Genomic DNA, 24,911 nt, shown 5'->3' on the forward strand with positions numbered 1-24,911 from the left:
TTATATTTAAACCAATTTCCCGCCCCTTACCAGTTGTTTCTTTTTCATTCTATTTTAAATACGAAGGGTTCCATTCGTACATTTTATAGTGCGACTTCCGCTCACCTCTCTTTGTCAAGGTCGTTTAGCCGGTGTCCTTTGTGCATAAAAGAAATCACCGATAGCATCTGAAAATGCCAAGGCAACGCAAATTTTTCGCTGGTGGCAACTGGAAAATGAATGGAAATAAAAAAGGCATCGATGACATTATCGACTTTCTCAATGCAGATTGCGTGGATCCGAATGTGGGTAGGTGATAGACATTGCACCCAAATTTCGATATCCTATCGTATGAAAGTAAAATGCAGGAAAGTGGATCATAACGGATGTGGTCAAGGTACAGTCGGAACTTTCTCACGCTTTTGCAACGCATGCTAGAGAAACTTCCGATGTAAATAATGGCCATTTTTTAAAGGCCCAAACAGCCGTTACGTGCACAAAGTCGTGTATGCCAAATCATCAAAATAATACTGAATCTTGAAACGTATTGGTCCTCAGAATTGTTGGTTGGAATTAAAACAAAATGATATTGACGTTTCCTCACAGTATCAGCCATGTAATTTCTCCCTTGAACTGAGAAACCCGGCCATTACATTAGTCCGAGTTTCCTCTGTCCTACATGTAAGACCTCGACGCTGATATTTATGTTGTGGGCGTCAAGGTCTTACAGCCTAACTAACGGCTATGTGTAACGTGTTTTGATGTCGACTAACATTGTTATTAAAGTAAAATTTTCAGGAATGTTTCACACAACTGACAACTAAAATAAAGAAGCTTTTCTACAAAGTAAAGTCATAATGTCTTTTCTCTAATAAATTAAAATTCTCACAAAAGAAGAAATGGACCTGTTTTCAAGTTTTTTTGGCCTGCATTTCAGTTGGCTGGAAGGCAATGAAAGCTGGGAATGCCAAAATCGGGTTAAGTTGAAATATTATTCTTTAACAAAACTAATAAAAATATATTATGCCTATTGGAACTGTAAGCAACGGTTCGTTTCATTCAAGAAACATATCCCCAACATGAACCTACTTGAACTTACTTCGGCATACCTCGACTACCATCGCATTGCAAAAAATTCAAATGTATGTCAACAGAATGTGAAAATGCGTCCATTTGATAATATCATATTTTCATTCCTCCAGGATAAAGACAGCACAGTAAGTATATTAATTACTCGTAAGTTAATGGAAGTTATTGTTGTTGTTGTTGTTGTAGGGTTTAATGCCATTTATCTGCACAAGATAGTCTATACATGGCGGCCAGTATAAATGGAGGAGGAAGAACCCGGGAAAGAACCACCAACCTACGAGAAGCTACTGGCAAGCTTTCTCACATACCACACAATGTGTTAAATAATAAATATGCATATGAAAAATCCATGAATTAAAATATTCAATCATATGTTAAAAATTCATGTATCAGTCAGATCCCGTTTGAAAAAACAACTAAAACATATATATATATATATTAAAAAATCTTAGGTCCTCATTGGATCAAAATCCCATTGTCAACAAACATGTTTTCCCGAAACAATTCACTCTGATATATATTATCCTAGTAGCATGTGGCTGTATAGTTGTTTGTATGCTACATTTACGTATACTTAAATTGGCCTCGATTTTTGTCAGCCAGAGACAATAACTACAGTGCTGAGGTTACAGAGGGGATGAGGCTATACATAGGGAAAAGAAAACATATGAACAAATTAAAAAGTTTAACATTCTTATGAGATGTCCCACCTTCATTTAACTCAATGGGCAGACATCTATTGTTTCAAAATATTGGAACTTTATGGTTTTGAAACGCCATTGTACAAACTTTTTTGTTGCAAACTGGAAACTTTCATGGAAAATAAATATGTTCCAATCAATATGAAAAAATGAAACAATGCTTTTTTAAAAATTTGTTGCTGACTTTCTTTGATCATGTGTTATTGAAGGCACAGCTAAAGATGCTCTTTGAGGGACCAAACAAATGCCTGTTTGTTATTGCTACGGCAAAATTAAATAATTGTAAAACATTGATGGAGTCAGATTTTTTCTTCTTCATTTGCTTAGTATACAGACAGGGCTCCCACGATACAAAGAAATTGAAAAAAAGTCAGGAGAAATGATAATTTTTTTCCTGATCATGAAAGGTCCTTGAATTTTGCAAATATTGATTCAAGTCTGGAAAAACCCAGAAATTTTCCTCCACAACTTGATGCCTGAAACAATTACGCTAGTCATAACTGATCTTGAGTTAAATTTATCGAGTTCTAACAAGAATATTAGGATGTTGTAGTATGGATCATTTGAAAGCTTGCCATAAATATATTTGTTGAGACAATCCAAATGCTCAGTGGATTAGATTCGTCTGGTAGACATTTTGTTTCACAGACAGTTCGATATCCATATCTCTTTTTTATATGGAAGGTATGAAAACCAGCCTAGAATCAAGAGGCCAACATGGTGGCCTTAAAGCTTAGCCAATTTATGGATGGGGTAGCAAATTTAAACTTTGTCAAATCGAGTTATACCTGCATGAAATCGATATGAAAATTATTTATTTTCTCATAAATTGCCTTTAATCTGCTGAAAGATGATAAAGCTAATGCATTGATGAAATTTGAGCTGGTACTAGCGATTTCGATTGCTAGTTGCACGAGCACACAGAATCTCACAACTGTCATTTTCAAATATTGTAGAAAAAATTAAATGTAAGTTGTATGCTGGTTGTAATAAAAGTACAAAACGAAAGAGCACAAAATTCTCTATATTTATTCCAAGACCAACTTCCAGAGTTTTGTTGTATCACATGACTACCAAGCTGATGTGCTTTCTCACGCAGGGAGCATATGAAGCAGGGAACCAGACTACTCTGCTTGATGAATCAGACTGGCCAAGTTTCTTCTAGTTGTTCTCAGAATAATAAATATGTTGAGAATTATATGTTCTTTCTGGTATCAAACTTTTAACTTAATATACTGGAAATTTTGTACAATGACATTAAAAAGGAGTTTTGTTGTTGATATCGCGTGACTATCAGACTAACAATGTTGTTGTGTGAGAGTTGTGAAGTCATGTGACTGTTAACGCAAATGCTGAGGTTTGTCTATTCTATCAGCGGATTAAAGACAATGGTTATAATACTTGCCATTTTTGAGAAAATAAATAAGTTTACTGTCGATTTCATGCAGCTATAAGTCGATATAACGTAGTTTAAATTTGCTAAGGCTGCTGGTAAGCTATCTTATGGTGGCGGCAATTCCAATTTTTTTAAAATGTAATTGCTCTGAAACCACACTCCATCCTAAATGTCCAAATGTGAAAAATGGGTTTGGAATATTCAGAGGAAACAATGAATTAGAAATTTTTTAATCTCTGAGCTGAATTTTGGTGTGAAACTATTACACAGTGACATGTAGCTTGAAGCATTGGTTTCAGATCTTAAATAGAATGCAGGAGAAATGGGAAAATGTCTGTTTTATTATATATTAAGAAACAATAAGAACCCATTTATCAATACAGGTTTTGGGACTGGTTTATTGATTCAACTACAATAAGACAATTTGATTTGTTTATATATACAGCAGTATATAATTTTGATAGTCTTTTGTCAAAATTTAAATCAATCCTTTACATTTGTAAATGTCTTTAAATGATGGAATTTTTTTAACAAATCATTTTAAGGAGTTTATGTTGGTTTAAAAATCTTGTTTGAGTTTTTATTGGCACTCATAAATTCATGGTTAAACTTTTTCATTACAAGATAAGATTCTAATACATGTACTTTGCATTTATTGAGTTTTTTTCATACTGTGATAGGAAATGTTAACTTTGTATAACATGCACATATATTGCTCTAGAATTCTTTAGAATTAAAGGTTTGAAAGGAAACAATATAATTTATGCTCATTATGTTGTTTCCATGTAGCAACTTAATGCAGGTCAGCAAAGTAGAGTTAGAATTTGTATTCTGTACATTGAAATAATGGTGGTTGTTGTTGTTGTTGTAGGGTTTAACGCCATTTTTCAGCACACAATAGGCTATACATTGCGGCCAGTATTAACGGTGGAGGAAGAACCAGGGAAAAACCCGGAAAGAACCACCGACCCTACATTGAAATGGCTTTAAATGCCAGTTGATAGGAATATTGTCAGATTTGTTTCATGTGACTCATTTTATGGTTTTGTACATGATCATATTTTCTGACATATGTTTTGGAGAGTCTTGATAGAGAAACATTTTCAGATTTGGAAAAGGCATGATTTATAATCTAAAATGTTTTTTAATTCCATTCAGTAATGGCCATATGTTGTTTTTTTTACACACACACACACCTCCCATAAACCCAATGATATTATGCCAGGTGTTGATTGAAAATTGAAATCTTAAAATATCATGTACTCATGTTTATGAGAATTTGTAGATCAAGCAGTTTACTGGTTAGCATAATGGAATTACATAACATAAATGGAAGCATATTTTTTTTATAGTACTGTAAACTAAATAAATGTGTGATATCCCCATAATTTCTTTGAAGTGAATTGAAAAGACAGTGAAAACTTAAATTCCAATGTTTTTCCTTTCGAGGATAATTTGGCAATAAATCATTTCCTGTTGTAAATTAGAATTTATCATGCATTGATTTACTTCAAAATTAAAACAATCCAGGCAAATCAAAGAATTTAAATTCATGTTACTGTTCATTGTTTCAGTTACACGTATTCTTGTAACTGAAAATTGAGTAGTAAATTAAACATCAAGACAGTATTTAACAACATACCTCAAGAATACAAATTGGTTAATCAATATTTTTTAAGTTCATAGGTTGATACTAATAATCACTAAATGAACAATCCAGAAGTTTATACCTCTTAAGCTGGTGATCAGATATATTAAAATGACATATCTAATGTTTGAAAAGTTATGAATTTGTTATATGTTGTGCCAATTTTGGTCAGAAAGTTGATGTACATTTTCAGTGTAACATATTTTCAAGCCTTTAAAATGACATCACTAACAGCATATAATACTTCTTTCCCGCTGGTAATGCATCTTCAGATTTGGACTACGTGCCTGACCCATTTAATTCAAAACTCAGTTTCAGGCAAAACATCAGCTAAAATTGTCAAAAATAGCTAATAAAATGGTAAACGTGTTGATCTTTCTAAAACATGTATGTATAGAGTGTGCATTTGGCCAAATAATAAGATAAAATGCAAGCTCATCGTTTTGTCATGCCGTTATTCACCTTAAATTAGCATGCTAAAATTAAAATAAGGCCAGATATGCTAGATGTTATGGTGCAAAATAAGACCCTGATTTGCCAAATGTTAATTTCCAAAAGCTGTTTAGTTCTCTCTCTCCCCCCCCCCCCTTTCCAAGCCTGGGCATATCAACATTTAGTCATCTTAAGAGCTATTTGTAATGCGAATAGCGGAGATCAACGACAACTTCACGTAAATGTGTTTTGCATATCATTTGATGCACAAATGTAAACATAAGGGCAAATAATAACAGCATCAGAGAACATGTATTCAGATTGATATGTTGGCATATGAAATGAAATTATAACTGTGAAAGACAGTTTTAGTTCACAAAATGAAATAACAATAAATAAATAATAATTTCATTATTATTTGAAACTATGTTATGTTATTAATAAATGCATCTACTGTAATTGAAAAATAGAACTAATGAAAGACATAATTTGTTTCATTTGGTGAAATTCCATTTTGCATTACAAATTTAATTTTAAAGAATTAGGAAAGTTTCAATAAGAAGTATATAACTTAACATATATAAAGAAAATGATTCTTTTATTTAAAAGTTTTTCTATTCTCGAATTTAATTTAAAGAGGAATTATAACAATTTGTTTAGAGTAATTCCCATTTTGCATTCTTCAAAATCAATATATAATTTGATGAAAGGGTACAATATTCTAAAGATTTCTGTTCAAAGTAATAAATTATTTCTTTTTCAAATATGTTACCCAATCATAATACCTTAGGGGAACTACTACTACTATCTTGCAAATCCAGCCCCTCCGAGTTACTCTCACATGCAAGATGTTCCTACATCACTGACAGCCATGCACATTTCTATTTACATTGTTACTGATGTGTTAAACATTTACAGACAGTAAACTAAGCCATTTACAGAATTACACGTCAATCTTGCAGCCTTACAAGCTATTGAGTTTGATCAGCCCTGAATATATATGTGTGCATATATATATATATATATATATATATATATATATGTGTGTGTGTGTGTGTGTGTGTGTGTGTATGTGTGTGTGTGTCTGTTTCTTTGATTGTTTTATTTTTCTTTCAGAGGTAGTTGTTGCCCCTCCAGCTGTGTATCTAGAATATGTCAGACAGAAACTCAACCCACAGATTGGTGTGGCAGGACAGAATTGCTACAAAGTTGCATCTGGGGCATTTACTGGTGACATTAGGTAAGTTGTTCAGTTGATGTAAACATCCTTGTCCTATTCCTTCTCATGGCTCCAAGTTGTCTGTTTCAAACAGGCAGGTGCATAATAAGACATTATCACAGTCCAAGTAAAAAGTCCAAGTAAAAAGTAAAAAGCTTTCAACATTTGATTTTATTGTCACAATCCAAGCAAAAAGTCCTCAATATTTCCTTTATTTTGCATCATAGTGGGACGGAATGAATTCCAGCCACGTTCAAACTCAGTTTTATTTGTGGCAGTATGGTACTTGTCAGTTTTAAACTTGGAGAGGGTGGGGGTCAGCTGTGCATCATATTTTTGATAGAAATAAACATTGCTGACCTAACTTTTCCAATAAATTTTGCCTGTATTTTTGCAATGTACGTGTGGTTAATATTCAATAAGTAAGTTGAAAATCTTGTAGGAAAGTTTAGGTGTGTTCAGAGACCATCCTAAGGCATGCTGGTTGATTTTAGGTGTAAAACGTAAGCTTATATTACCAGGAAAGTAATATGGCACCTGCCCCATAAGTGAGCTAGTTCCATTATGTTTCTCATGCATCTTTCCTTTGCTTTATCCATCAACACTGTATTTTCCAGTTTTGTTTCTGCAGATTAATTTAGGACTCCACCATACTAACTTTTGTTACAGTCCATGGACCTTGAACAAAGTTGTGGAGGGCTTGCATTAAGACACTAAAGGGGCCTATTGATTTTAGGTCAGAAGTCAAAGGTCAAGGTCTTTTTGGCTCAAAAAATGGGTTTTGCAGAATATTTACTCTTGACAAAATTTTGTGGATGGATTACACTTAGGGTAATAAAGACACATAGATTTTAAGGTCTAAAGGTCTGAGGTCACAGCTATGTAGGTCTGATAAGAAAATAACAGTTTCTGCACAGCAAATTTAGTTCAAGATGACATACCTGGATGCTCAGTTGTTAAAGAATCTACAGTCAGCCATGACCGGCTAGTGACTTGGTGGAAGAATAATGGGACAGGCATATCATCTGCCATTCAAGGTAGTATTTAGTCCGTTTCTTCCTCAGATATATTTCCAGATTTCAGGTTACTTGTTGTGTTTTTGTCATCCATTTTGATGCACTGAGCATCCCATACCTGTGTTCATGATGTATGTCACATGATTTTATACACCTGCCATAAGGAGGAGCATGTAGTGTGTGGTATCAATCTGTCTGTCCGTATGTCTGTTTGTTACCAGTTTTATATCTGCATCATAACTCAAGTTGTGTAGCATGTATAGTTACCAAACTGTGTGGAGGACATACAGAACCCTTTTGATTTTGGAATGAAAAGGTCATGGTCACCATTTCCAAAAGAAGAAATATTGTTTCTGCACAATAACAATAGTCCTTCATCACACCAAGCGTTGCATCTCGGATGTGTGATCTTAAATATCCTACCAGAATGCAATATTTCCCACGAAAAGTTAAATTCTGTACAATTTAAGTCATACTCTAAAAATTAAGACTTCCACATATTTTTTCTGAGAAGGTACAGTGTTTAGTATTTTTAATGTTAAATCTGTGTTGTCACACTCAGGGTGTATGTTGTCCTTGTGTAGTTGCTCATTTCTGATTGGTTACTAAGAAAGGTCAGGGGAGCACATGTTTGATGCTGAGGTTAGTTTGGTGGTATAAAGTGTCAAATGGCAAATCAGTTGAAACTGAAACTTTTTCATTATTTTTGCAGTATTATTTCTAATAAGTCAGAGATCAGATGTTTCTGGTCTGGCATAGGCATAGTGACAGTGAACAAACAAATCCTGAGGCTAATCACTTGTCTGATGATGCTAGTGTTGATGTGCCTATAGATAGCAGCATTGAAACTGAGGATCCATCCATCTCAAGAAAAAAAATACACTTTAAATTCAGATTGGAAAAAACTTAGCCATGGCTGGAAAAAGAATCTATACTTTGCAGTTGGTGATTAAAAGCTGGCAAAGAAAATTCCTTCATACTTGAAAACGTCTCAAAATATGCTCTTCAGCCAATCCTGTGGCACAGAAAGCCCTATATTTAAATGTTTCATTTTCACATCAAATTAGCTATGGATCAATGATCTTGAATCCTGTCTTCCATAAAATAACAGAAAATAGCTAAGTTTTCCTTTCAAAATACTACTTAGCAGATCATTGCAGTCATTTACTTGTGACTCACGTAGCCTGATGGACAAATTAATATATTTAACTGATGATTTCTTTTATTATCTGGATAATAATTAGCATAAATTTATTACAACTACATAATAAATAAAAGCAGCGTCATCAGCAGAATGGTTCAGCTGTATAGAAAATATGTCCATTTACTCGCAAATCATTAAGTAACAATTTTAAACATGACATTTCCATGTGAAACATTTTCTGTATCATTACTTTGACTTACCAATGACAAGAGATATAACCAACGTTAATTTGCATTCACCACCATCAAGTAAAGAAAAAGACAATTATGTATATGTACACATTTATGCATTTCTTTCTTTCATGTGTAAACACGTTCACACTGTATCTAATTATCTATAGAAACAGTTCCTAAATAAAATTACTGACAGCTTACCTGTTATCAAGACTGACTTTTTGTTTGGGAAGTTGAATAATTAGGCATGAAAACAGGTGTCCACACTTTAAGCAATTGATGGATTAAGCAGTTGCTCAAACTCACCAAGATCAAAAGACAGTTTGCGAACTTTGATGATTAGGGAATAGATAGATGTTTCCTTAGGCTATTGTTAGTAGCACCTAAACCATATGGGATATTACTATTTTACTGTACCTATACTCTGAGATTACATGCATTTTTTTTATTATCACAAACGTTTAAACATCAATTCATGTAATATACTTTTAAATCTACCATGCCTTGCTCATTAAACAAAAGAAGTTTAATTTGCATACTAGGAACAATCACTGCTGATACACTTCAATGACCTCTGAAGGCAGAGTAAAACCACTGCTCGGTTAAGATACACATGGCTGCTGACCAAGGAAAACAGGGTGAAACCAATGTTGGTTAATAAACACATGGCCACTTGCCACTGAAGACAGGTGACCACTGATTACATGATATTTATATATGAAATTTTTCCTGGGGAAATTAGAATGGCTGTTGTTACCAGGTGACTGCTGAATTCAAGTGACTGTTTGGACAGGTTTGACTGTACTTATAAAGGTTTTTAATAGACACGTACCCTCTGGTTTTGATGCGTCAACTTTAAATGTGACCATTTTTGACACACAGAAATTGTGAAATGTGTCTTTTTGACACATGTAGATTTGGACTGCAGTGTCACGTTTACTGTAGGAGGCACTGATTGACATCTGTTCGACAACAGTTTACACCTTGATGGCCAATAATATCGCATCAATGGATGATATATATGAATATATGAACCAGGCAGAAATAACAGTTCACTGAAGTCGGTCTTAAGTGCAACTGATTTAGGTTTGACTCCTTTGAGATTATGTTTGAAGTTTATGAGAGATGAATAGGAAACAATTATGACATAAATGGACTGCTTTTTGATCAGATATCAGCATTGGACTGTTTGGACATCAAACTACATGTATAATCAACTGGTCAGAACTGGATCATATGGCGGCTTGCGAAGCCGATTGAAAGGCAAGTGGACCAATTTGAAATGTTTTATTGACAAACACTCAGTGCATACATCTGAACTTTAAAATCACAATGGTACAAAGAAGTAAATTTTGTTTCTTGTCTCATTTTTGGAAAATACCTGCGGGTGATAAATGTTCTGACCCGCAGATGCCAAAGAAACAGGAGGATAGTGTCTGCTCTGAGGAGAAGGAGAAGAAGAGTCAATCTTAGAAACCTTTTAGAAAATATAATGATGAGTGGAAAAGTAAACTGACAGTTCTGTGATGTGCATCCTTGATATCTGAATAATATATAACCTTCATAGTTATAGGTGTATATTTTTGCATATAAAATGATTTGAGCACTTGATAATAGAACATGTTGAGATGTTGAACATATAATAAAGTATCAAATAATCCTCTGTGTGTTTCATATAGAAAATATACACACAGTAACACATAGTTAAAATGAGAAACAATTTACAAAAATCAGATTATATGGTACTTAATAAACACTGTACAAATATTTCTCATTATTCAGCATGAGACAAGATATCTTAAACATCATTTGTTTTGCCAATAAATGTAATCACAGCTATTGACTGTCCAAAAGAATTGACTCTCAAAATTTCAGTTTTAAACACAGTGCATAATGTTGCTTGCATAAAGGACTATTAAACACAGTGCATACTGTTGCTTGCATAAAGGACTATGAAACAGTGCATACTGTTGCCTGAATAAAGGACTTTTAAACACAGCATACTATTGCCTACCTAAATAACTACATAACACAGACTATACTGTTGCCTGAATAAAGGACTTTTAAACACAGAGCATACTATTACCTACCTAAAGAACTTTTAAACACAGAGCATACTGTTGCCTACATCAAGGACTATTAAGCACAGAGCATACTGTTGCCTACATAAGGAATATTAAACACAGTGCATACTGTTGCTTACATAAAGGACTATTAAACACAGTGCATACTGTTGCATGACTAAAGGACTTTTAAGCACAGAGCATACTATTACCTACATAAAGGACTATATAACACAGAGTATACTGTTGCCTGAATAAAGGACTTTTAAACACAGAGCACACTATTGCCTACCTAAAGAACTGTTAAACACAGCAGTCTGTTGCCTGCAAAAAGGACTACTGAAACAGAGCATACTGTTGCCTACATAAGGACTATTAAACACAGAACATAATGTTGCCTACATAAGGATTATTAAACACAGTGCATACTGTTGCTTGCAGAAAAAACTATTAAACACAGAGCATACTATTGCGTGCATAAAGTACTATTAAACACAGAGCATACTGTTGTCTGCATAAAGGACTTTTAAACACAGTATATTAGTGCCTACATAAAGGACTATTAAACACCGCATACTGTTGCCTACATAAAGGACTATTAAGCACAGAGCATACTGTTGCCTGCATAAAGGACTAATAAGCACAGAGCATACTGTTGCCTACATAAGGACTATTAAACACAGTGCGTTATATTGTCTACATAAAGGACTATTAAACACAGTGCATACTGTTGCTTGCATAAAGGACTATTAAACACAGCATACTATTGCCTACATAAATGACTAGTAAACACAGAGCATACTATTGCCTACATAAGGACTATTAAACACAGTGCATACTGTTGCTTGCATAAAGGACTATTAACTACAGTGTATACTGTTGCTTGCATAAAGGACTATTAAACACAGCATACTATTGCTTACATAAAGGACTATTAACTACAGTGCATATTCTTGCTTGCATAAAGGACTATCAAACTGCATATTAACTACAGTGCATACTGTTGATTGTGACTGTTAACTACAGTGCATACTGTTGCTTGCATAAAGGACTATTAACTACAGTGTATACTGTTGCTTGCATAAAGGACTGTTAAACACAGCATACTATTGCCTACATAAAGGACTATTAAACAGTGCATATTGTTGCTTGCATAAATGACTATTAACTACAGTGCATACTGTTGCTTGCATAAAGGACTATCAAACACAGTGCATAATATTGCCTACATAAAGACTGTTAAACGCAGTGTATACTGTTGCTTGCATAAATGACTATTAACTACAGTGCATACTCTTGCTTGCATAAAGGACTATCAAACAGTGCATACTGTTGCTTGAATAAAAGACTATTAAACAGAGCATACTATTGCCTATATAAAGGACTATTAAACACATCATACTATTGCCTATATAAAGGACTATTAAACACAGCATACTATTGCCCACATAAAAGACTATTAAATGCAGTGCATACATGTTAGCTGTTCATGGTACTCATTGTTTTCATTTATATGAAATGTTTATTTTTTAAGTGTTTACATGACAAACTCCAAAGACTGTCATTTGGGTGTGAATACATGACAGCCCTGTGACTCAGTGACTGGTTATTTTTGTGTTCAGTTCAGTTTTTCAAACATTGTTTGCTTCTTAAAGATGTAACTCATGTGTCTCCTGGAAAAGAAACTTTTTTCTTTGGAGATAGCTTTAATTCACAGGCAAATATATATCTAATTATACCTGACACACTGGCACAGAAGGAGACTTCCATTTCTGCTGGGATAACAGTACTGCTTTTTCCACCATCCAGAAACAAATTGTTCAACCTTCTACCCTAATGTTAAAACTTCCTTGCTTTTGAGTATGACATACTAACACCTTTGAGTTAACTATCAACTTAACTGGTGTACATTTGATAAAAGCAACATATGAAATCTTTGCACATCGATTCACATGATATTCTTTTATCTAAACAATGCCTTCCTAATAAAGAAAAAGACCATGAGGTCACTGCTGTAGATACATGCAAATTAATGGTTAAGGCAGGAAGAAATATTTGCTTGGTTAGGAAACATCTATCCACTATCTGCGAGAGGCTGGTGTCCATTACATATTTGCCACTTATGTAGTAAATTTGTTGGGGGAGATTAGAATGGCTGCTGTGAACAGGTGACCTCTGAGTAAAGATGACCATTAGGACAGGATCGACTGTACTTAATCCAAGCTTGTTCAAACTTATTCTATAATCAAAGTTGAGCAGAAAGTTTGAATATAATTTCTAACATGTTTGTAAAGACATTGTAACAGTGGCTGACGTTAATGTTTTAATAACTCAATTCTGTTTCAGTGCTGACATGATCAAAGATGTTAGCTGTAACTGGGTAATCCTCGGACACTCAGAGAGAAGGAATGTATTTGGAGAATCTGATCAAGTAGGTAAAATAGTGATATCATTTTTGTCCAAACTGATAACATAAAACAGTATTAAGTCAGTTTGTTTTCCTTCCAACATATTGATCTCTAAAAAGCAGATCTAGATTTTGTGAGAACATTTTTTAAACTTCTGTTAACGTTGACAGTTAATTTTTGAGATGTGCAACTGTTATCATGGCTAAAGTCATTGAACGGAAATCACTTTTTGCTGAGCTAGCCATGGTTGAAGCTGGACATTACTTTAGTGTTCTGTAATTAGTGCTATTGATAACAGTAAGTAGATTGAGTTTAAGCTAGACAGAGATTACTTTAGTATTCTGTAATTAATGCTATTGTTAACAGTAGGTTGATTGATCTTAAACTAGACATAGAGATTACTTTAGTATTCTGTAATTAGTGCTGTTGTTAACAGTAGGTAGACTGAGATTAAGCTAGACAGAGATTACTTTAGTATTCTGTAATTAATGCTATTGTTAACAGTAGGTAGACTGAGATTAAGCTAGACAGAGGTTACTTTAGTGTTCTGTAATTAGCGCTATTGTTGACAGTAGGTTGATTGATCTTAAGCTAGACATAGAGATTACTTTAGTGTTCTGTAATTAGTGCTATTGTTAACAGTAGGTTGATTGATCTTAAGCTAGACAAAGATTACTTTAGTATTCTGTAATTAGTTCTATTGATAACAGTAGGTTGATTGATCTTAAGCTAGACATAGAGATTACTTTAGTATTCTGTAATTAGTGCTATTGTTAACAGTAGGTGGATTGATCTTAAGCTAGACAAAGATTACTTAGTATTCTGTAATTAATGCTATTGTTAACAGTAGGTTGATTGATCTTAAGCTAGACATAAAGATTACTTTAGTATTCTGTAATTAGTGCTATTGATAACAGTAGGTTGATTGATCTTAAGCTCAACATAGAGATTACTTTAGTATTCTGTAATTAGTGCTATTGTTAACAGTAGGTAGATTGAGTTTAAGCTAGACATAGAGATTACTAGAGGGGACTGGTATTGCAAGTTGAAGTGTTTTCTTTTATTTCAAGATAATTCATATTTTCCAAATATATCATGGCTACAATGTGGTGAAATTTTGGTATTAAAATCCCCAAGATTTGTTTCTGGCTATTTACAGATGGAAATTAAACAAAAAATGTCAGACCCCTGTTCACAAAGCATTTTTGTTATTGAATTGTTCACCCTTGATGCAATTACGGTATATTGTGGTACATATTGTGGTACGTTCAGAAATACCACAATACATAATTTTTGATGGTACCCAGCTCTTGCAATTACTTTGATGTTTTTTAATTAGTGCCGTAATTAACAGTAGGTAGATTAAGTTGAAGCTAGACATAGTAATTACTTGAGGTGTTCTTCCAGACATACTCAGTACTTTATGTTACCACTTTCTATGTTTTTGTTTACGTTCTGTATCATACCTGCTGGTGATCATTGATAAATGTTGCACAAGTTATAATTTAATTACCACTTGACTTTATATTGATTAAGTGACCAATTTATTGACCAGTGAAAATACTTGAAACAAAACTAAGCCGGTATTATAAATCAGCAGTATTTTAAACAGCTTCATTTTATTGTGTTTGCTCAAATCAGCTCTACAAATATGATGCACTTTTTTATTTTAATCCCATGAGATAATCCAGTCAAGTTAAAGAAATGTTTCCTAAGGAAGTACATAATGAAGATTCAGAAAAGAAAACTTATGGTGAAAGTGGAGGGGTAAAACAGAAGACTATCACTGAATGTGAGATAACTGTCTGTTCAAAGACATATAAGTTGGACTTTTTGTGGCAGCAAAAAATGTCAGATGACTTTACTAAGAGACAAAGAAATTTTTAGACACTTTGAGTTGATCCTTATCTTAGGCTCGAATTCATTGACTCAGAAGGAAAATTGTTTTGCAGTTATTGACAGATTCAGGATTGAATCAGTCTAGTCTCTTGACGATTCTGGACCTCCTCACAATGCCTATACAAAACAGCGTGTGCATGGGCAGAAAATCCCTAAAGTTGGAGTTGCTGACACTCCACTGGAAGGAGTCCTTTTAGATCATATGAAACTGAAAGGAAATAAATGAGAGTTCTCTTTAACACAACATACATCCAAGCCCATTATGGAAAACCAGTTTCTGATAATGGACGTGCTGTGTGCACTTCAGGAGAAAACATTGTTTAACTTAGTGCTAATTGTAAGAATAGATTCAGGCCATGAGATTCGTACTATCAATTGATCAGGTCTTGGGAGAAGCTAGGGAAGATCTTAATTACAATTAGTTGTTTCTGTTCTTGCTGATGGATGTACTAATGCTGCCATATCGGAGCAATAAATAATACTTTTTACATGGACAACTGAAAACCTCTGATGTAACAAAGTGTATAATAGATAAGGTCTTGAGAAATTAAAGATGTAAATATTATAGGAAAAGTCAACCAGGTACCAGTCAGTCGTAATGATAAGGTTTCTGATCAGATGTGAACTTTAACTGCTTTGTTGCTCGGTCATCCATGCCCATCCCGCAAGAGGTATAAGCATATTTATTACTAAATATGAGTGGCAAAAATTGCAGTATGAGCATACAAAGAGCATATCTTAAATGCCATAATTATTGAAGACAATATGAAAAACGTAGATTTATTTTTGCTACTGACATGCATCTGCAAGTTCTTGTCACAAATTGGCTAAATCGATTACTGTATTATGAGAATACAGACACAAAAGAAACAAAACGATAAATTATTTATACACAACATTCACTTTGACTAGTCTACATCACATGTTTAACTTTTACTGAAAGGTCATAAGTCTACAAATTCTCAGTGCTTTATTGCATCACTGTCAAATTCTTCTTTCAAAATATAAGATCAGTAGTCAGAGGTCTACGATGGATAAATAACACATGACACAAGCATCAAAATGTACTTCTTATTTTGTGTCTCACTCGTTCCTGATGTCACCAGATATAACTTTTCATCTGAACTTGGAAACAAGTTGTTGTATTGTTTTTGGGTTGTTTTTTTTTTTTTGTGCATGAACTAAACGGGTACTCTGTAGCTCATTTCATTACCTGGGTAATTATGAATGAGCAGGTACCCAGGTGCCCAGGTACCTGTTGACACTTTTATGAGGAAATAAATGTTGTACATTATTTTGTTTGTTCTTTCTATGGTTTATACATCTGATAAAATCTTGACAAGTGATTTAAATTTTGGGACAAGTGAAAAGATAGGTGATCCCAATGAATGTTCTTAAACCACATCTCGGACAAGTGGATGAAAAAATATTTTCTCAGCCTTTGAATATAGTCAGTCATATATGTGGTGCATTTAGGACCATGTTATAATCAGGTGTTTTATAGCAAAACCCATGTTATATCAGGGACACTGAGTTGCTTGATAGCCATACCTGCATTTTATCAGGGATTGTGTTACACTGAGGTGTTGGAACCATGCCTGCATTATATCAGAGACCTTGTTAGAATATAGTCATGTTTTGTATTTGTGACCACATTAAAACAAGGTGCTTTATAGACAGATCCATGCTGTATCTGGTAATATATTATACTACTAATTATACTGATTTTTGAGTTGCATTATTTTATAGGTTTATCTCATCCAGATTTGATTCTTGTCAAGTTTCTGTTATATTAGTTAATGTGTTATACTGAGGTACTATAGTGAGTGACCAGTAAATATGTGATCTTGTTGGCATGCTACTTTCTATACGTATATGAGTAATTCTGACTTTTTTTCAATTGCACGCGGTTGTTATTTATATTTACCTCAGCCAGGTTTGAGTTTCATCAAGTTGCTGTTTCCACGATTAAGAGTTCTAGAGTAGTAACATGTTATTTTCTGGAGTTATAACATGATATTTTAAAGAGTTGTAACATGATATTTGAGTTGTAACCTGACATTTTCAGGAGTTGTAACATATTTTCAGGAGTTATAACATGATATTTTCGTGAGTTGTAACATGATATTTCCAGAAGTTGTAACATTTTATTTTCAGCTTTTGTAACATGGTATTTTCTGAAAGTTGTAACATGTTATTTTCAAGATTTGTCACGTGGTATTTTCTAGAGTTGTAACATGTTATTTTCTAGAAATGTAAATATATTTTCAAGATTTGTAACATGGTATTTTCAAGAGTTGTAACATGGCATTTTCAAGAGTAGTAACATGGTATTTTAAAGATTTGTAACATGGTATTTTCTAGAATTATAACATGATAATTTCAAGATTTGTAACATGATATTTTCTTGAGGAAACTAACCACATGCTTATTACAACTGAAATTCTCTTCCAGCTTATCGGTGAGAAAGTGAAGTATGCTCTAAGTGTTGGACTTAACGTTCTCCCATGTGTTGGAGAGAAACTGGAGGAGAGGGAGGCAGGAAAGACAGAGGAGGTTGTCTTTAGACAGATGCAAGCCATCATAGGTAAGATATTAATGTCAATGCAAGCTATCATAGGTGAGTTAGCAATGTCTGGGCAAGCTATCATTAGTGCGGTAGTAATGCCTGTTACAAAGTGTACTGCAAAGTACCAAGTACCAAAATCGGTTCTATTACAAAGTGTACTACAAAGTAACAGTAACAGTTATACAGTTTTTAATCAGATCATTATATTCACTGTTGCTCTACAGTTGGTCATTAAATTTCCATTATCCTTTTCCCCTTCATCACTTTGAAAAGGCAACACTCAGAACAGTAACTGAATGATCAGTCTTCAGTAACACAAGCACACATTTCATTATGTCAGTCCTCAGCTACACAAGCACACATTTCATTATGTCAGTCCTCAGCTACACAAGCACGCATTTCATTATGTCAGTCCTCAGCTACACAAGCACGCATTTTATTATGTCAGTCCTCAGCTACACAAGTACGCATTTCATTCTGTCAGTCCTCAGCTACACAAGCACGCATTTCATTCTGTCAGTCCTCAGTTACACAAGCACACATTTCATTCTGTCAGTCTTCAGCTACACAAGCACGCATTTCATTATATCAGTCCTCAGCTACACAAGCACACATTTCATTCTGTCAGTCCTCAGCTACACAAGCACGCATTTCATTCTGTCAGTCCTCAGCTACACAAGCACGCATTTCATTATGTAAGTCCTCAGCTACACAAGCACGCATTTCATTGTGAGCCTTTAGCAACACAAGCACGTGTTACCTTCTGTCTTTAGCAGCACAAGTGTGCATTACATTCTGTCAGTCTTTAGCAACACAATCGCACATTTTATTGTCAGTCTTCAGCAACATAATCACACATTTCATTCTATCAGTACTCCAACATTTAATTGGTAAATAAATGTCAGATTTTGCAAAGAGAGTAACTGACAACTAAATCTGGATTATTCAGATAAGAGCATTCATGCAAACAGCAGATGTTACGTGTAAACATTTACACATGGTGCTTTGATGTAGCTGATAGAGATCTGACATGCTCAGATGTTTCTCAATAGATTTCCAAACTGTAGAGTTAGTTGACCCTTCAACCCAAAAAATCTCAGGAGTCAAAATGAAAATCTCAAGAGTCAAAACTAAAATCTCAAAAGTCAATTATTTTGGACAGTCATGAGCCCATAACTGTGATTCTTCATTATTGGTGGAAACAAATGATGTTTAAGATTTCTCATCTCGTGCTGAATAATGAGAAATACTTGTGCATTATTTTGCAAGAAATATACAGTCTCATTTTGTAAAAGTGTTTCTCTTTCTAACTATATGTTACTGTTTGTATATTTTGTTTATGAAACAGACAAGATTATTTTATACTTTATTATATTTTCAACTTTTGAACATATTCTATTGTCAACTGCTTGAATAATTTTTAATGCACAAATATACCCATAAAACTATGAAGGTTATATATTATTCAAATATCAGTGATGTATATAACAGAACTGTCAGTTCACTTTTCGACTGTCCTTAAATTTTTTAACAAATTTCAAAGATTGACTTTTCTTCTTCTCATCAGAGCTGACACTATCTTTCAGTTTCTTTGGAGTCTCAGGGTTAGAAAATTCATCACTGGCAGGTCGTTTCCGAGACAGAGACAGAAAAGAAAATATACATCTTTGCGCCATTGTGATTTTAAAGTTCAGATGTATGCACTGAGTGTTATGTCCATACAATTTTTTTCTGAATTTTCCATTAATTAAGATGTTTGAGGTTTTAAACATTTTGTCAAGTTAAGTATTTAATTGATCGGCAATAAAATGCAATCACACGCTGAAAACTGGCTTAGTGAGAAGCCATATGTTCTCATTTTGTCTTTTTATAATTTAAACTGCAATCAGACAAATAGCAATATTTTATCAGAAATGAATCCAGTGGTCATAAATTATTCTGAACTTTTAAACATCCCGTTAAAGGAAACAAATTGCCAGTAAAACAAAGTTCATCCACTTCCATTGACAACCAGCTTCACATGCCACCATAATGATATACTTCAGCTCTGACCAGTTAATTATAATTTGCTGTCCAAAACATATAAATGCTGATATTTGATTAAAAGGCAGTCCATTCATGTCATAATTGTTTCCTTTTCCTGTCATAAACTTCACATGTAATCTTAAAATAATCCAACTTAATTAAGTTGAATCAAAGCCTGACTTAAATGAACTGTTATCTCTGCCTAGTTCGTGTATATCTTCCATTGGTGCGATATTAATGGCCATCAGGGTCATTGTCAGGCAGATGTCAATCAGTGCCTCATACAGTAGATTTGTTACAGACAGCGTACTCTTAATAAGAAACTAAGCTGGAAGCAAATCATGGGTAATTAAGATTGATGTTCCTGCCAAAATCTGCGTGCATCAACAAGACGCACCACAAGTCAAAATTTCTGCATGTCAAAAATGGGCTATTTTTAAATTCCACACATCAAAAGTCGAGAGTACGTGTGTATTGAACAACTTCATACTAGCTATCTTTTCAACTGGCAATAATCAGTTCTGGCTGAATTTGTTTTGATAAACAGTAAAACAGAGCATAGCCAGTTAATCAGTCTGAGTTTTCTCAGTTTAAAAAAAATCACTTTACCCAAGTAAAAGTGTTGCAGACAAGTGATTTCAATAGAGCAAGGGTATAAAAGTCTAGTAGCACATGGGTTGTTGAGATTAGGGCATAGTGGCACATGGGTTGTTGTTGAGAATAAAGTGTAGTGGCACATGGGTTGTTGAGATTAAAGTGTAGTGGCACTTGGCTTGTTGAGATTAAGGTGTAGTGGCACATGGGTTGTTGTTAAGAATAAAGTGTAGTGGCACATGGGTTGTTGAGATTAAAGTGTAGTGGCACTTGGGTTGTTGTAATTAGATATGTAGTGGCACATGGGTTGTTGTTAAGAATAAAGTGTAGTGGCACATGGGTTGTTGAGATTAAAGTGTAGTGGCACTTGGGTTGTTGTAATTAGATATGTAGTGGCACATGGGTTGTTGTTAAGAATAAAGTGTAGTGGCACATGGGTTGTTGAGATTAAAGTGTAGTGGCACATGGGTTGTTGTTAAGAATAAAGTGTAGTGGCACATGGGTTGTTGTAATTAGATATGTAGTGGCACATGGGTTGTTGTTAAGAATAAAGTGTAGTGGCACATGGGTTGTTGAGATTAAAGTGTAGTGGCACTTGGGTTGTTGTAATTAGATATGTAGTGGCACATGGGTTGTTGTTAAGAATAAAGTGTAGTGGCACATGGGTTGTTGAGATTAAAGTGTAGTGGCACTTGGGTTGTTGTAATTAGATATGTAGTGGCACATGGGTTGTTGTTAAGAATAAAGTGTAGTGGCACATGGGTTGTTGAGATTAAAGTGTAGTGGCACTTGGGTTGTTGTAATTAGATATGTAGTGGCACATGGGTTGTTGTTAAGAATAAAGTGTAGTGGCACATGGGTTGTTGAGATTAAAGTGTAGTGGCACTTGGGTTGTTGTAATTAGATATGTAGTGGCACATGGGTTGTTGAAATTAAAGCATAATGGCATTTGGGTTGTTGAGAATAAAGTATAGTGGCACATGGCTTGTTGAGAATAAAGTTTAGTGGCATATAGGTTGTCAGTATTAATGTCTTGCATGCCAGCAACATCATATCATCACGAGTAGAACTATTTTAACTGGTGGGTTGATGTATTATATTCTAATAACTAAATGATTTCCATTTAGAATAGTCCTCTTATTTTAAGTCTAGAGACCCAGACTTGAAAGTTTATTAAAACATGTGGGTGGACCTTGGTTAGTGCTCTGCAAGACAAAATTGTCTCTGCTCTCAGTAGACCAACAGATTGGTCAATTGTTCATTGGCCATCATGTGTTGGAATGAAATATGGAGGGAGAAAAGGTTCATCTTTGCAGGAACAAAGAAAAGCACTTTAAGAGGAGGTAATCATTGATGATATTTTGTTTGTATATTTACAGACAATATTGGCACAAAAGATTGGGATCGTGTTGTTATAGCCTATGAACCAGTCTGGGCCATTGGAACGGGGAAAAATGCTACACCAGAACAAGCACAGGAAGTGCATGAAGGGCTACGAACTTGGCTATCAAAGAAAGTTTCCAGTGAGGTCGCAAATAAAGTTCGAGTTCTCTATGGAGGTAGGGGTGGACTTAACCTGTTCAATATTAGCTCCTGTTTCAGAGAAGTTAACACATTGAAAATTACAATATTTTATTCTGCTTACAGTGTTGCAGATTTAACTTGAAATCTTGATGGATACAGGTGTTATTGACGTTTAAAGTAACATGATACAAATCTTTTTTATCATTTAGGAAATTCATAAAATATTTTGTAACAATATGGCTAAGTTTTCAAACTTTGGGAGAATAAAATGTGATTACTATCAAGATATTCAATAGGAAATTATCTGAGTTATTATTTACGGCTAATCATTCTCTGGAAATTATTCTGGCTTCCAGAAATACATCTGCAGGACTCAGTGAGAGCTTTGTAGTGGTACCTGAAAAGGGAAATTATGCCTGTTCTTATCTCTGAAAGAGACCCCTCAGGTGGCCTATTGGTTAGAGCATCCGCCTTGGATGCGAGAGGTTGTGGGTTCGATCCCCGGTCAAGTCATACCAAAGACTTACAAAACTGGTACTAACAGCTGCCTCGCTTGGCACCCAGCATTAGGAGATTAGTGTTAGGACTGGTCGGCCTGGTGTCAGGAAAATGTGACTGGGTGGGACATCATGCTACATGTCTGCGGCATAACACCCCATTGCTAGACATCACTATAAACTGTCACACTGCAGACATTTTAGCAATATGACTGAAGAATTGTTAAAGCTGCGTTAAAAATCCAAATCACACACACGCACCTCTGAAAGTAAACAAGAATATCTTGTGTCCAGGCTGTAACTTCCTAAGTAAGATTGATTAATATTCATTCTGCATATGTATAATTAACCGAAAATGAAATGAATGTATTATGAATTTTTGCACATGAAGTTAGGGCAGTCACAGTAAGTATTGCAGTAAATTGAAACTGTTCCCTAGCGAACATTGTTCAAGCCATGGGATAGAAGTGAGAGTTGACTTTCTAAAACTTGTACCTCATGGATTATTTATACCAGAAGGCCTGATTATACCTGATGTTACCTTTCACCAAAACATGTCAGGTTACCTTCCTTGTTTGTTTGGCAGATACTTCTGTATATGCAGAAATGGGAAACTTTTTCATTTTCTTTATACCGTGTCTCGGCATATAGGCCGTGTTCTCAGCCTAGAAGTTGCCTCACTTACCTTAGGAGATTGGATATGGGCTCTCTAGGAGAAGGGATGTAACTCCCACCACCTCTTAGCTATTCTCCTAAGATATTATGATCAGTTGATATATTTGATGGAACCAATTCTAGTAAATCTGTTTCTTCTTTGTTACAAACTCAATCATAATATGGATACTCCTTCCCTGCAGTTACACCCTACTTGGAAAACGTGCATTCTGCACCAGTAGAAACTGGGATTTCGTGCCAATCCCTATATTAAGGGAGATCATTCCCTACGACTGTCACATTCTACCCGAGGTCTCACTGGACAGCTTATCTGGTGAATTTTCATCCGACAATGACCTATTACAGAAAAAAGAAAATAATTTTGCACTGAAGATACAGATAATAACAAGCTAATGATTTTTGTAGAAAGCATACATGTGAGATTTTGACTGCGGCAATCAGGTTAATTAACTGATGCTTTTATACTGAACCAACAGTGCCACCAACCCCTAAATTTTGCATTCATTTTTGACATTAAAGAGCTATTCTGAATATTTTCCTGTGGCAAGGCATCTAAAATAATCAGTATGTGCCTTATGCATGAATAAAGTTCACTAGTATTATAACAAATTAGCATACTTTTCATCACCCCTCAACCATCGAGATTTTTAGATATTTACCTATGTTTGGTGATGGACATATAATGTGCCATGTCATGTCAATAGCAGGAAGTGATGGACATATATGCCATTTGTTTGTTGTGTAATGCAGATCTACCAAAGATATTTTTTTTAAATTATTAATTTGCAAAGTTGGAAATGTACTAGATTTTAAATATCAGAATCAAGAAGTATATAATGGTGGGTACGTATGAATACATAGTTATGGATTTATTTGGGTAGGTATGAGTATGGATTTATTATTTATTTATTTCTGTTTTAGGTTCAGTGACTGCTGCCAATTGTAATGACTTAGCTGCCAAGCCTGATATAGATGGCTTTCTCGTTGGTGGAGCATCACTGAAAAAAGACTTTATAACTATTGTGAAGTCGGGATCTAAATAGACCAAATTCTCCAAAGACGGCAGGAAAGATTTTTTTTAATAGTGATATACCGTCACCATATTCTGCTACTTGTTTATTTTAGCTCTTGAATACAGACTGCATTATAGCTTATTATGGCGGGATTTTGTCATTGGCGGAAACTCTGCATAGTAATTTTAGGTGTCCTTGTGTGTATGACTCTCTATAATTCTTTCCACATCCAAGGTCAAGGTTAAATTGTAGTTATTTTTACATTAAGTTCGATGTTAAATTATTTTCTTCACAAATAAAAGTCTACTTGATGCAAAGGAGTTTCTTATTTAACGTAAAAAAATTATGCATACAAGGGCTTCTGTTGTAAAAATAAAAAGTCAGAAATGTTGGGGCTCATATGTAAGATCAAACAACAGAAAAAAGGGCTCTATTTTGTAAAACAGAAGGAACGAAAAAGGAAACAAGGGAGCTTCTGCAACACCCTATTTTAATTTCTTTACAGGAAAATTTTATTTTTGGCTGCATTCATTAGGTTTTACATTATTATTGTACACCCATTTTAGGCCATGCCAACAAGATCAAAAAATTTTAATATACAAAATAAAAGAAGCATATTTAGATTTGTTATCAGACATGAAGTAATATTTTTGATGTTTAGCTTGAATGTTGATGTTTAGTGTTCTATTTCAGATAGTTACATTTACATGTAAGTTATGATGGCCGTTGATGCTTGTATTAATATTTGTGACAGGTGCTGCATTTAGTATTAAAGTATTTGATTTTA

General features: G+C 34.4%; 1 protein-coding gene across 1 annotated transcript; it reads left to right on the forward strand.

Moving 5' to 3' along the window:
* The first annotated feature begins 89 nt into the window (after positions 1-89).
* LOC149781657 (triosephosphate isomerase-like) lies at positions 90-24,911 on the forward strand. Its single transcript, XM_089935731.1, has 6 exons — positions 90-288; positions 6,362-6,485; positions 13,267-13,351; positions 17,682-17,814; positions 21,795-21,974; positions 24,033-24,911. Exons 1-6 carry the CDS (start codon positions 174-176, stop codon positions 24,152-24,154), a joined length of 759 nt encoding a protein of 252 aa, XP_089791857.1. The 5' UTR covers positions 90-173; the 3' UTR covers positions 24,155-24,911.

This window comes from Sinohyriopsis cumingii, chromosome 15 (assembly GCF_028554795.1).
Source record: "Sinohyriopsis cumingii isolate HCF-2022 chromosome 15, ASM2855479v2, whole genome shotgun sequence".
Classification (NCBI taxonomy): domain Eukaryota; kingdom Metazoa; phylum Mollusca; class Bivalvia; order Unionida; family Unionidae; genus Sinohyriopsis; species Sinohyriopsis cumingii.

Bases quoted from the DNA above. Each gene is read 5' to 3' on its own strand.
- LOC149781657 (XM_089935731.1), top strand. From the start codon at position 174: ATGCCAAGGCAACGCAAATTTTTCGCTGGTGGCAACTGGAAAATGAAT. The intron at 13,352-17,681 runs GTAGGTAAAATA...ATTCTCTTCCAG, and splicing joins TATTTGGAGAATCTGATCAA to CTTATCGGTGAGAAAGTGAA. The intron at 17,815-21,794 runs GTAAGATATTAA...GTATATTTACAG, and splicing joins ACAGATGCAAGCCATCATAG to ACAATATTGGCACAAAAGAT.